The 14103-nt window shown below is 49.2% G+C and overlaps 1 protein-coding gene across 1 annotated transcript; it reads right to left on the bottom strand.

Moving 5' to 3' along the window:
- Window positions 1–642: 642 nt before the first annotated feature.
- Window positions 643–13796, bottom strand: GOLT1A (golgi transport 1A). The gene is made up of 5 exons (XM_065895934.1): window positions 13703–13796; window positions 4502–4593; window positions 3301–3479; window positions 1358–1421; window positions 643–681 (listed from the first exon to the last, which is right to left on the bottom strand). The coding sequence occupies exons 1-5, from the start codon at window positions 13725–13727 to the stop codon at window positions 643–645; spliced, it is 399 nt and encodes a 132-aa protein (XP_065752006.1). The 5' UTR covers window positions 13728–13796.
- Between the last annotated feature and the right edge of the window lie 307 nt (window positions 13797–14103).

The raw sequence follows: 14103 nt of genomic DNA, 5'->3' as shown, positions 1-14103 counted from the left end.
ATAAAGTGCTTCCCAGGACAGAGACTGGGGCCCTTGGAAGGTAGGGGCTATGTCTCTACCTCTACCTCAGAGGCTACCTGGTGGGTGAGCTGTGCAGACATCCACCTAATTAATGGTTGAGAAGCACTTCCCACCATGATGGGGATTAATACCCAACACTTGTTTAATACCTCCTGCTAACAGGGGCTTGCAAACATATTATCTCACTCATTAGGACTAGTAGACATGAGGGTAAGAATGATAGGTCATGAGAGCAGGCCTGCTTCTCGCCGTGTGTGTGGGCCTGCCCTGAGTCAGAGAATGGACTTAATGGGCTACAGACACTGACTTTGAGTCTCAGGCACATTTACAGCTTGGGGATTTAATCTTTGCTTTTCCTCTGATAAATACAGGGTGGGGTGTGATCCCCGTTCAATCTCCTCGGGACCTGGATCTCTGCTCCCAACGGTCCTGACAGCTTCTTGCATTGACTTGGGGATTTGAGGTTGGTCACTCGGCTCCATCCTTCCTTCTGGACTTGGAGAGGTCCGGGTATGATGGGGAGATGAGTCAGTGTGGGGTGGGGGCCTGAGGGGGTGGCCCCCATTTCCTTTCCAGCCCCCTCAACCAATGATGCAAGTTCAAGCAGCTTATCTCTGCTGTTCAGACCATTGAGCTGGTGCCTTGAAGCCTCCGGAACAGCTGTGGGAGCCAAGAATCATTACTCCAGACAAAGAGCGCGGAGCAGACTCAATATCTAGGTTATTACGAAGCTGGCCTTGAGAGCTGGGAGCAGTGCCAGGCGCAGATATGGAGAGGGGACAGCGGGGGTGTGTCCAGGGGGCGGGCATGTCAAGGTGCTGGCTTAGAGCCTCTCTGAGCTTCTCAGAGAGCTTGTATTCTGTCCGGTGCTTCAGAGAAAGGGAGGGGCAGGGGCTAGGGACCACTGCCCCATGCCTGCCCCAGGGAGAGGACAGAATCTGCCACCTGATTTTCCTGTCGTCACTGGCTGTCACACATCCTCTCTCTGCCTGGGGCCCAGACTCAGCCCTCTCTCCGGAAGTCTGGCCCTTTCTGGCTGGGTCACCTAGACTCCCTAAGGCTCCGTTTCTTTGGTGGTAATAGGGAGCTACTGACAAACACCGTTCTCTACACCCACACCTTTGGCACAACTGCTCACACCCGTCATCTCATCTGCTGTTGTGAAATGGAGAAGGTACAGGGAGGGGAAGAGGAGCTGAGGCTGGCCCGCCTGGGTAAGGGGCTTTGAGGGGAGATGGGGAAGTGTCCACTGCGCCTGGAGCTGCTGTTCTACTAAGTCCGTGTGCTTCCCCCACCCCAAGGCACCGCCACCAAGCCACACGCATAATCCACTTACCATGCTCAGGAAGGGGATGTTGGAGGTATTGCCCAAGAAGTCAAAGGCGACAGAGAAAAAGCCCCTAGGAGCAGAAAGGCGGAGGGAGTGGTCAGTGATGGCCCCAGAGGGGAGGATGAGGGCAGCGAGGCTAAGAGGTCCCCCCTAAGGCTCCAGCTTTGGCTCCCAAGAGAATGGGCCCCTGGGCACTGGGGATGGGCGTGCTTCTGCACCCCTGTTTTTTTGAGAGGCAGCCAAGTGGAGTAGTTAAGAATGAAGGCCCTGAGGTCAGACTCCCTGGGTTCAAATCTTGGCTCTACCACTCACTGGCACTGTATAAACTTAGGCAAATTTCTTCACTTCTCTGAATCTATTTCCAGCTGTAAAATGGGGTTAATAATAATCGTATCTACGTCATAGGCCTTACACAGAGAAATGCTTGGGAAATGTTTATTTTTATTATTGTTACTGTCTTCTCCTCCCTAGCCTGGGTGCGTACCGCCTGCCACATGTTTCCTGAGCTCCAGGCATGGATCGCTATTGGAGGCCGCGCTCACTATTCTCCCCCACGCATGGATGGGTGATCCCTCAAAGGGCTTGGAGGCACGGAGCTTGGTGTGGGAAGGGGAGCAGAAATCTGAGTTCTGGCTGAGCTACTTCCTTTCCCTGGGCCTCAGGTCCCTGAGGTTCGCTTGGGTCTCTTATAGCTCTGAGTTGTTTTTTTGTTTGTTTGTTTGTTTTTTTGACCCCGTCCATGCTGCTGCAAGGTGTCTTTCTCAAGGTTTACTTTTGGTTAGAACTGCTGAGTCTGCAGTGGCCCCACTCACACTTCCACGTCCTCAGTAAATGGTAACTATTGTCAGAGTTAGTCTCCTTCACTAAATTCCAAGTTCCGCAGGAAGTTTCTCCTCGTTTAGTGCCATATCCCCACACCTAGCCCTGTATTTGGCACGTAGTAGGTACTTTTTTATGTATCTGACTATTTGAATGAATGACCGTTTGAATAATGACATCGTTGAAAAATAACGGACGGCAGAACACATGTGAGAGAATTTCATTTCCTGCAACCGCACTACATGACGTCTCTGAAGTCTAGGGCATCGGGCCGATCAGGTGTTTTCAAGGCTACACTGAGTAAGCTGATGGTTTCGATTAGCCTAAGGTTCCTGGTCCACAGCTCCTTCCCATGAGTCCATAAGCCATGATTCTTCTAGCCCACATCATCCCCATCCCACCCCTGTTCTCTCCACAGTGCCCCAGAGATGGTCTTCCTCAGTATCCTTTTCTTTCTTCTCCTTAAGGACCCTTCAGTCTTCTCTGAGACCCAACCCACCCCACAAGGCCTGTCTCAGGTCCTGCTTCCTCTGGGACACCTCCCTGGCCCTGATGGAGGCCACACACCTTCGCTGAGTTCCACCGTGTCTTTCACCAGGCCCAGGCTGACACTGGATGGGCCGAAGCCACGGACAACTGGGTCAAGTTCAGATCCTCTGCATACTACTTGTGAGAGCTTGGGCGGGGCTCTGAGCATTGCTTTCCTTATTTGCAAGTAGAGGACAATCCTACAGTGGGTTGTGGAGATGACAAAGTGAGAGGTTGCTTGTGAGCATGCTTGGTGCATGTGAGGGGCTTAGTAGATTTTAGTTCACTGCCCTTCCTCCCTATCTGGATTGCCAGACTTGAGGGCAGGTCCTGTGTCTCCTCCCTGGTGACAGGCACAGTGATGGGGACACAGCAGGTACTCCATGTTTACTGATGGATGGGCTGATTCCTCCAACTTATCCTTCAGCCTATGGTTGGTGCCCACCTGATGCTCCTCCCCATTTTCAACCCTTCCGAGGCTTCCGTCTCTTGCAGGATAAAGTCCAGCTTCTGTATGCACTGCTGGTCATGCTGCCCAAACCTGACCTCAGCCGTTCAGAGGCCCTGGTGGGCCCATCCAGGGGAAGGGGACCTGCACTCACTTGAAGAGGTTAAAGAAGCCATAGGTTTCCAGGAACATGCCCAGGAGGGGCCAGCGCAGAAGCACGATGACCACGCCCCCCAGGAAGAAGCTGGTCCCCTTGAGCTTGTGCCTCTGGAAGAAGAAGGAAAACGTCTTCCTCAGGCCGATGATGAGGGAGAGGCCAGTCAGGAACAGCAGCTGTGGGAGAGGGAGGGGGTGGGTGTGAGAACAAACACCCTGGCTCCCTCTGCTCCCTCGGGAGTCAGGGGCCAGGCCTGGAGCTGCGCATCAGGCATGCGGCAGGACTTGTTCACTCTTCAAGGAGGGATAACATTGGAGAGGGTGAGTAATTTGAACTGCTTAGGAACAGAAGTGCCCAGAGGCAGGGTGGACCAGGAGACCTTTGAAGGTCTCTAGCTTGTCACCCAATTCGACCCAATTTCTTGGATCCCAAGCACTTCTTCTTATATGATATCATTTCTCATCACACCTTCTAAGTAAGATGGGAAAGATAGTGAGATTCTCTCCATTTTACAAAGGTGAGGGCTGAAGCCTAAATAGGTTAGGCAGCCACACCCAGAGTCACAGGGCAGTGTCAGGGCTCCAGCCTGTGGCCCTCCAGGCCCTCCACTCTACGGCCCTGTCACCACCTTCAGCTTGCCTCCCAACGATCCCTTAAGAGTGCCTGGCCTCCTGTCAAACCTAACTCTCTGGCTTTCTTCCAGCACGTTCCATGCTTTCCCTCCCCTTCTCCATACCTCTTCTCTTGTTGTTCCATCCACCTGGAAGTGCTTTATCCTCCCCACACTCACTTATTTTTCTAAATTGTTTTTCATCCTTCTCCCACAGGGCGCGCTCTCTTTTCTCCAAGCACCTTGTTTCATGTTAGATGTGTTTATCTTACAGTGACTTTACCACTGCCCCTGTCTTCCTCCCCAGTCGTGTATGTTGATGTGACATTCCTGTCCCTATGTGGTGGGATTCTGACGGGGCGTCTGATTCATCTTGGTACCCTCAGGACCTTGCCCAGAGCTTGGCATGAGAATCCAGGTCCTTAGATTCTCTGTGCCCCATAGGCCTCAGCATCCATCCCCAGCCACCCCTTGCCTGCCTGCGCTTGGTGGTGCCCAGCGCCTGGATGGGCTCTATCTGAATAAACTCAGGGCTGACCCTCCCGGCAACGGAGACCTCAGGCAGGTTCACAGGGCTTGGGGACTCACGTTTCCGAAGGCCAGGAGCACCGAATCAAAGTACAGGAGCATTCCAAAGAGGATAAAGAAGATGCCGAAGCCGGTGGTGCCCACACCAATCTCTGCAATGGGCAAGGAGGTTGTGGTGGGATGGGCTTTGGGGAGCAGCTTGGGATGCTGGAACTTCCCCCCATTGCCGCTGGACAGGTGCCCTCTGGGGGGCAGGGGATGGCGTGGCTCCATTGCCATCCAGGAATCTTGGCCTCTGTGCTCTCAGGGAATGACAGGAGGGGAAGGGAAGGGTGGGCACGAATCTATGTTTATCACCTGGAAACTGCTGGTCAGTTCTATATACTCTGGCGTCCTGTCCTCACAACATCTCTATGAGGTAGCTAGGGATACTCTCACCACTTTCTATTTTCAGTTTCCTCTTGTCTTCAAATGCCACGTCACCTAGATCAGCATCAGGGTTGGGTCTCTGGCTGAACACAACCCTCTGCCTACTCTGTTCCTGGCCTCTTGCTTTTGGGAGCTACTTGATGCCCAACTCACACCAGGGCCGAAGCGTACCACTGAAAACTCACAGCCATATCCCCAGAGTGTCTCGCAACTGCCCAGCTGGCCTGCCCTATTTCAGGAGGCTTGCCCTCCTGAACAGTTCTTTACAGTGTCTCCTTCCTTCTCTAAACCGCCCCGCTTCCCAGCCTTCTGATGACGACCTCTCACACTTGACTGGGAAAGAGAAGTCATTGACCAGAAATGTGCTCATCACCTCGGAGTCTACACCACAGCCAGCACCGTGGCTGCCCTGCCACACACTCCTCGGAACCCTAACTTCAGCCACAGGTGGGCCCCAGCAGCAGCGTGTCTTTTGCTTTGTGTCTCCTCGTTCTTTGAACTACAGGAGTTGGCTCAGAGCCAGGGAGCCCAGCACAGATAGGCTAGTTAGGATATGAAGTTCCCTTTCTCTTAAACCCCCTCCATCACACAGAATTGTTAATTTTACTTTATCTGTGCCGCTCTGGTAGTCAACAAATGACAGTTCATTGTGTTGCTTCATTTTTAAATTGAATCAAGTTGAAAATTTTATCTTAAATTACAATAAAATACAAGTAAAATCGATCATCTTAACCATTTTTAGGTATACAGTTCAGTGGTACTAAGTACATTCACCTTGTTGTGCTATCACCACCACCCACATCCAGAACTCTTTTCATCTTGCAAAACTGAAACTCTGTACCCTCTAAACAACTCCCCGTTCCCCACTCTCTCTGGCAACCACCATTCTACTTCCTGTGGTTCTAACTAGTCTAGGTACCTCATATGATTGGAATCGTACAGTACGTGTCTCTGTGTGACTGCCTTATTTCACCCAGCATAATGTCTTCAAGGTTTATCCGTGTTGTAGCATGTGTCAGAATTTCCTTCCTTTTTAAGGCTGAATAATATTCCATTGCATGCATATACTACATTTTGTTTATCTAGTCATCTGTGGATGGACGTGGGTTGCTTCCACCTTTTGGCTATTGTAAATAATGCTACTGTGAGCACGGGTGAGCAAATATCTCTCCGAGACTCTACTTTCACTTCTTTTGGGTATATACCCTGAAGTGGAATTGCTGGGCCATATGGTAGTTCTATTTTGAAGTTTTTGAGAAACCACCGTACTGCTTCCCACAGAAGTTACACCATTTTACATTCCCGGTAGTGGTGTACAAGGGGTTCCAGCTTCTCTATATCCTCACCAACACTTGTTACTTTCTGTTTTTTCGCTTTGTTTTGTTTTTGATAGCATCTATCCTAAGGGGTGTGAGGTGGTATCTCACTGAGGTTTTGATTTGCATTTCCTTGATGATTAGTGGTGTTGAGTATCTTTCATGTGCTTGTTGGTCATTTGTATATCTTCTTCGGAGAAGTGTCTATTCAAGTCCTTTGCCCATTTTTTAAAACAGGTTGTTTGGGGTTTTTTGTTGTTCAGTTATAGGAGTTCTTTGTATATTCTGTGTAGTAACCCCTTATCAGATACAAGATTTGCCAATATTTTCTCCTATTCTGTAGGTTGCCTTTTCACTCTGTTGATTGTGTCCTTTGATGCACAGAAGTTTTAGATTTTCATATAGTCCAGTGTATCTATATTTTTCTTTAGTTGCCTGTGCTTTTGGTATCACACCCAAGAAATAATGGTCAAATTCAGCATCATGAAGCTTTTCTCCTATGTTTTCTTCTGAGAGTTTGTTTTAGATCTTACTTAGAGCTAAAATGAACTTTGAGTTAATTTTTACATATGGTGTAAGGTATGGGTCCGATTTCATTCTTTTGCCTGTGAATATCCAGTTTTCCCAACATCATTTGTTGAAAAGACTGTCCTTTCTCCATTGAACGGTCTTGGCACCCATGTTGAAAACCATGGGGCCGTATGTGCCAGGGTTTATTTCTGGGCTCTCTTTTATATTCCATTGGTCTCTATGTCTGTCTTTATGCCAGTCCCACACTGTTTTGATTACTGTAGGTTTGTAATAAGTTTTGAAATCAGGACGTTTGAAACCTCCAACTTTGTTCTTCTTTTTCAAGATTGCTTTGGCTATTCAAGATCCCTTGAGATTCCATGTGAATTTTAGGATGGATTTTTCTATTTCTGCAAAAAATGCCATTGGGATTTGGATAGATTATTGCATTGAATCTGTAGACTGCCTTCTGTAGTATTGACATCTGAACAGTATTAAGTCTTCCAATCCATGAATATGGGTCTTTCTACCGATTTGTGTCTTTTAAAATTTCTTTCAGCAACATTTTGTAGTTTCCAGGGTACAAGCCTTTTGCCTCCTTAGTTAGGTTTATTCTTAAGATTAGGTTTACTGGCTAAGTTATATTTACAACTGAAAGAAAATGAAACACAGTCGTCTTTCAGGCAGGTAGTTAATCTTTCCTAATCTGTTACCATACAGACCTTAAGAGGATTAGGATCAGTTCCAGTATAGAAATAAGGCCAAAGGACTTTAAAAGATCTTGAAAAATACAGAGATGAGATTTATTGTTCAAATTGTGGATTGAAACCTCGCTCAACTCATATTCTAGAAAAACGCCAGTCTAATTGGGTCTCCATTTTGGCAGAGCTGGATTTGCTAGGAATGAGTACAACATCCATCATCATTTCTCTCAGCATATCCCCCCCACCCCACCCAGAATCCAGCTGCTACTAATGGCAATTCCTCCTGTTTCTGACAAATCTCCGTAATCTATTTAAGTTTGTTTCCTGTTTCCATGTCCTAGAATGCCTGCCTGAATTAAATCTCTTAGAACCCAAGACACTGGGTAGAGTACAACCCCCTTGGTCATTCTGAAGTTTGTGTTCTGTCTTTCCACGTTGCATGATTTTTCTACCCTCAGAGACAGTGAGTTAAGGATCTAGAAGTACATCTATCTTGTCATGATAATTTTACACGGGCCAGGGTACTGTGGAGGAAGACCACAACCATATTTCTTTCATCTGAATGACAAAGGTATTTTAAGTTTTTATGCCCGTTATAAAAATCTCTTATTAGCTTACACTCACCATAAAAATAGGTCAGTTCTGACAATACAGCCTTCCAGTGTATCTCCCTTAGTAGATATTTTTGTGCGGAAACATAACATGGGCATTTTATTGCGTTTTCATTTTGTTTTGTTAGAATATCCACATGACCATGCTGTAAACACTTAAGTACAGCCTCTTACTCATTTTGTAGAAATCGTACATTTCTCAAATTCATATTTCATGTCTTCTATATTATACTTTTTTCTGCAACAATGATTTGCTGGCTTGTATGGTTATTACTTTTCCGACTTGTTCCACACTGCCCTTCAAGGGCTGGTGCATTTCCACAATCTTTCTGCAATGGAGGCAGCCTTCTTTATGGGCCACAATTAGTGCTTCCAGCGTTCAGCGGAGAAACTGCACCGTGAACACAAAACCCCACAGAAAAGGGTCAGAAACTGTTTTTCTCACACACAAGCCTCAGACCTTGCTGTGCCTGTCACCTGTGGAGTAGCTGAGGGATTTCAGTCAAATTACCAGCCAGGGGCTGCTCCTGAAGTTCTTCTTGGGGCAGAAAGCATGGCAGAGAGGGTGGGGGATGGGACACATCACCAGGAGTGACAGCAGTGCCTGCAGCCCACCGTCCTCAGGATGCAGACAGTTGGGGCAGCGCACCCCTTGCTGGAGGTCACCCAGTCTCCAGGCTCTGGGGGCAGAGAACAGCTGGGAGACTGACGGAACTCCCCAGAGAGGCCTGGCTCTCCAGGGCGCCACCTGGTGAGAAGTGGGGCCCTCCCCAGACCCGCAGAGAACCACCGGGCTGATGGCTGCTCCAAAGTCCTGTTTAGACCCCGCCCTGCAGCACTAACTGAAGCCAGGTTCAATGTCTTTCTTGCTTCCAGAAAGCAGCTACAGCTCCAAGGAAAACAATATCCCCTGGAGCAGGCGGATGGGTCCCTCTGATCTGAGACTGTGCAAGGGAGCCTCAGACACCATTCACTTTCTCTCTCCCTCTCTCTCTCTTTTCTTTTCTTTTTTTTTTTTTAAATTTATGTATTTATTTATTTGGCTGCGTTGGGTCTTCATTGCTGCTCACGGGCTTTCTCTAGTTGTGGCAAGCAGGGGCTACTCTTCGTTGCGGTGTGCCGGCTTCTCATTGTGGTGGCTTCTCTTGTTGCAGAGCAGGGCTCTAGGCGTACGGGCTTCAGTAGTTGTGGCACACAGGTTCAGTAGTTGTGGCTTTCAGGCTCTAGAGTGCAGGCTCAGTAGTTGTGGCGCACGGGCTTAGTTGCTCCGCAGCATGTAGGATCTTCTCCAAACATGGCTCAAACCCACATCTCCTGCATTGGCAGGTGGATTCTTAACCACTGCACCACCAGGGAAGCCCAGCAGGCGGAGTCTTAACCACCGCTAGGGAAGTCCCTCCCTCTTTTTTTAAAATCAGTATCAAATGGACATAAAAGTTGCGAGTACAGTACAAAGAATTTTTTTCCTGAACCATTTGAAAGCAGTTGCCACTGGCTATCTCATCGCCCCTGAATACTTGGCGGTGGTTTCCTTTATTCTCCCATACAGCCAGGACACAACGTCAAAGTCAGGAGATTAACACTGATACGTTACTACCGTGCAACCCTCAGAGACCCCATTCAGGTTTCATCAGTTGTCCCAGTCAAATCATTCACGGCAAGAAGATCCAGTTCAGAATCACATGTGGCACGTGGTTGCCATGTCTCTTCAGGCTGTTTTGTCTGAGACAGTTCCTCAGTCTCTCCTTGACATGACCTTGACACGTGTGAAGATTTGGGCCAGTTATCCTGTAGCTGTCCCTCTGTTTGGGTTTGTCTGATGTTTCCTCATGACCAGATTCAGGTTATGCAGAGATATCAACAAGAGGTGATGCTGTGTTCTTCTCACTGCATCTATTAGGTGATGCACAGTTCCAATCTGACCTGTTACTGAATGATGTTTCTTTAAGTACTTCATCAAGGCGGAGTCTGCAGGCCCCTCCACCATAGAGTTACTCTCCAGTTTCCACCCCAACCGTTCCAGGATGCCCCCCTCCCCCTGGCCTGGCACCAGTGTGAACCCGCCAGCCCGGCGAGGACCCTGACACCTGCCCTGGGCACCGCCCCCCTGCCACCTCATGGCTTTAAGACTGAATTGTTCAGGAAGAGGAAGGAGGCAAAGGGGAAGAGAAAGAAGCTTGTTTCTCTTTTCAAAATTAACAACAGTGATTAATAGTAATAATTGTTAACACTAATGAACACATGGTACCAGGCAGTCTAAGCGCTTTATGTGTATTAACTCGTTGAATTTTCATAACTGCCTATGAGGTAGGTGTGCTTTAGCCCCATTTCACAAACAGAACGGAAACACTGAGAGGTCTTAACCTGTGCCCAGGGGTGCACAGCCAGCAGCTGGCAGAACCAGGGTGTGAACCCAGTAGACTGGCTCTAGAAAAAGTGCCTTTCACCAACCCTGTCCGGTCCACTTCTGCCCCCACCCCCTCTACAGAGAGGCTCTTGCTTGGGCCTTCCATGACGTCCATGTTCCCAAATCCAAAGGAGAGGGGTCGGTCCTCATCTGTCAGCAGTTGGCCACTCCCTTCTTGAAATGTCCTGTGGTGGGTTCCATGACACCACATTCTTGATTTCTTTCCTGCTGTCTGGCCACTCTTTCCCAGGCTTCTTCACCATCTCCCACTTCTTTCTCTTCTCTTGGGGTTTGAATTGCTCAGGGCTTCAGCTCCAGCTCATTTCTCTTCTCATTCTAGTTTCACACGAATTTACACATCTTTAAGTATCTTTTGTGTGCTGACAATGTTGATATTTATCTTTCTAGTCCATGCCTCCTTTGAGCTTCCAAACTCCTATCCAGCTGCTTACTTGGCATATCTGCATGTTTTTCTCTCTCCAAGGCATCTTGAACTCAACAGGTCCAAACTGAGCTATTGATTTTCCTTCCTTCAAGCTGCACCTGGCACAGTTTTCCCCAAATGAATGAAATGTCATCACCACCCACTCAGCAGCTCGAGGCAGAAGCCCAAGATCCATCACCGAGTCTCCCTCACTGTTCCTACCACCCCTCCTCCATTCAATCCACAGCTAAGTTTTATTGCTTCTTCCTCCTAAATGTATCTTGAAAGCTGTCCATTTCTCTCCACTCTTACCACTTAATTCTAAGCCACCATTATCTCTTTCCTGGACTCCTGCGACATCCCCCAGTTAGTCTCCTGCTTCATTCCTGCCACCCTCTTATCCCTTCTCCACACAGCAGTCAGGGGCCTTGGAAAACATATTAGCACAGCGTACAATCCGTCATGGCTTCCCACTGGCTTAGAATGCAACAGAGTCCTCCCACCCATGCCTTGGCTTACAGGCCCTGCATGATGGGGCCTAGGCTTGCTTGTCCAACTTCATCTTCTGCCCTTGCCTGCCATACTCCAAACACATCACTGTTTCCATGACGAGCCTTCCTGCGTCGGGGCCTTGGTACATGCGGTTTCTCCCCACTTGCTATCTGCCCAACACATACTCCTTCAGGTCTCAACGCAAATGTCGGTTTCTCAGGGAAACCTGGTCCACTATCTGTTCCTGACTTAATCTGGTTCCCTCATATTTTTTCTCTTCGTAGGACTTACTTAGCACATTCTTCATAGAACTTAGCCCATTTTGATTTAATGTTGGCTTGCCCCTGGGCTCAGGCCTCAGCCCTCTTCTATTTTTTCCCCTAAGTCAGTGTTTCTCAACTTGGGGTGGAAGGTGGGGCTGATGGGTAGGTTGGCAATTTTGTTCCCCTGGGGACATTTGGGAACATAAGAAGACATTTTGATGGTCACAAGTGGGAGTGAGAGTGTGCTACTGCCATCTAGTGGGCAGAGGCCAGGGATGCTGCTAAAATCCTACAATGGACAGGACAGCTTCCCCCTCCCCCCACAACAAAGAACTACTCTGCCCCCAAATGTCAGTAGTGGGGAGGCTGAGAAACTGTGCCCAGGCGACCTCATGGTTTTACATACCATCCCTACGCTGGCAACTCCCAAATTTCTCTCCGTTGCAGACTAATATACCTGACTACCTACTTGACATGGAACTCGACATGTCTAAAACCCAAATCCTGCCTTTCCCCGCTACTCAGCCCTTCTAATTGCTCAGGCTGAAAATATTGGAGGCATTCTTGAATTCTTTCTCTCACAACCCACATCCAGTCCATCAGCAAATCCTTTCAGAAATTTCCTCAGCGCAGATCCAGCACTGACTACTCCCCACCAGTTTGCTGCTACCACCCTGGTCTCCTCCGCTGTCTCTCACCTCAGAGCCGGTCTCCTCCATCACCTCTCACCTCTGAACCGGTCTCCTCCATCACCTCTCACCTCTGAACTGGTCTCCGCCATCTCTCACCTCGGAACTGGTCTCCTTCACCACCTCTTACCTCAGAACTGGTCTCCTTCACCATCTCTTGCCTCAAAACTGGTCTCTCTGTTGCTGACCCCACCCCTCCACAGTCTGTCTATTCTCAATCCAGCACCCAGAGTGATCTTTTAAAAATATAAGCAGATCATGTCACTCCTCTGCACAAAACCTTCTAATTGTTTCCCATCTTATGGAGATAAAACCAAAATTCTTACACAGCCTGGCCTCTGAGTGACCTCCCTGACTCTCCTCCTATTGCTCTCCCCTCTCCTCACTTTGTTCCACCCACACCAGCCTCCTTGTTTTTCAAACACACCAAAATATGCTAATGCCTCAGGGCCTTTGCACTGGCGGTCCCCTCTTCCTAGAACATTTCCCCCCCCTCCGCCCCCGACAGCTGCGTGGCTTTGCTCCCTCACTTCCTATGGGTCTCTGTATAAAAGTACCTTCCCAGGTAAGCTTAGTGACCACTCTATACAAAACAGTCACCCCTCCTACCCCGCACTCCGAAGCCTCTTTACCCTGTTTTATTTTTGTCCAGAGGGAGGTATCACCATTTGACATACTACATACTGACTTCATCTGCTAATTACCTGTTTCCTCATTCTGGAACATAAGCAGGGAATATGTCTGTTCCATTCACTGTTGCATACCCTGTGCCCCAAACAGTGCTTGGTACATAAAGGAGACAAATTTGTTCAGTGAATGAATGAATATTATCTCCAGTTCACAGATAAGACACTGGCTTTAAGTAACTCACCCAAATGAAACTTAGAGAGCCACAGTTTTCACCACTTCTCCTGGACCTTGGGACTACCTCCCTGCCCTCTTCCCTGAATAAAGGGGAAAGATATTTAGGAGTGAGGACAGAGTGATTTGGGGAGGGGATTTGAGTTTAGTTTCTGATAAGAAGGAGCCAGGGCCACAGGATACCCTAGGAGTTTGTGGGGGAAAGATGTCTCAATAGGCAGAGGCCTTCTAGGTCCACCCTTGTAGTATCCCATGTTTAAGAATCCTGAATGGGGAAGGGACCAGCCTGAGTGGTGAACTTGCCAGTTCCTCCAGGCACCAGCCTCTGGCTACCTGGGGGCCCTGGGCAACCCCCCAACCCCTGGAAGGCAGGGAGCCACACCCTGCCCTGGCCGTGCTGCCTGAAGGATGCCAACAGGGCAGCTCCCAGCCACTAGCTCCAGAGGTCGCCTTGCAGGTTCCCCAGAGAAAGATCCCGGCTGGGAGGGGCTGCATCTTGACCCACCCTAGCCGGTCCAGCCAGCCCCCTCGACAGCACCGGCCCCTCGCACTCACTCTGCCATTCGGTGATGGAGATCATGCTGCGGGCTGCCTGGGGGACCTTCCGGGTGGAAGCTGGCAAGGGGTGAGGAGCCCAGAGGACCGAACTTGTACATGCCCAAGGGAAGCTGACCCTTGGTAAGTTGTGAAATGAGCCTCTGGTAAATCATCAACTCCCCCTAGACAGACGCGCGCGCGCACACAGGGCTGCTTAAAGTCAGGAGTCTCCCTCCGGGTTCTTCCCAGAGGGCACTGCTCCCACCCACGCGCTCCGCCCACTCGGAGAAGGCCACTCCCATCTGACCCCTGTATTCCCCACCACCCCATGCCCTGAGGCTGAGTTCAGCTGTTTCCATCTCTTTTGCAAAATTTGGACTCTTTAGGGAAGAATTGGGATTTAGGAAGTACCTGGATTC

The sequence above is a fragment of the Phocoena phocoena genome, chromosome 1 (assembly GCF_963924675.1).
Source record: "Phocoena phocoena chromosome 1, mPhoPho1.1, whole genome shotgun sequence".
NCBI classification, from domain to species: Eukaryota; Metazoa; Chordata; class Mammalia; order Artiodactyla; family Phocoenidae; genus Phocoena; species Phocoena phocoena.
Note: the sequence above shows the minus strand (reverse complement) of the source record. Positions and strands in the feature narration are given on the sequence as shown.

Bases quoted from the DNA above. Each gene is read 5' to 3' on its own strand.
- GOLT1A (XM_065895934.1), bottom strand. From the start codon at position 13,727: ATGATCTCCATCACCGAATGGCAGA. The intron at 4,594-13,702 runs GTGAGTGCGAGG...TGCCCATTGCAG, and splicing joins CTCCATCACCGAATGGCAGA to AGATTGGTGTGGGCACCACC. The intron at 1,422-3,300 runs GTGAGTGCAGGT...TTCTGCTCCTAG, and splicing joins GGCTTCTTTAACCTCTTCAA to GGGCTTTTTCTCTGTCGCCT.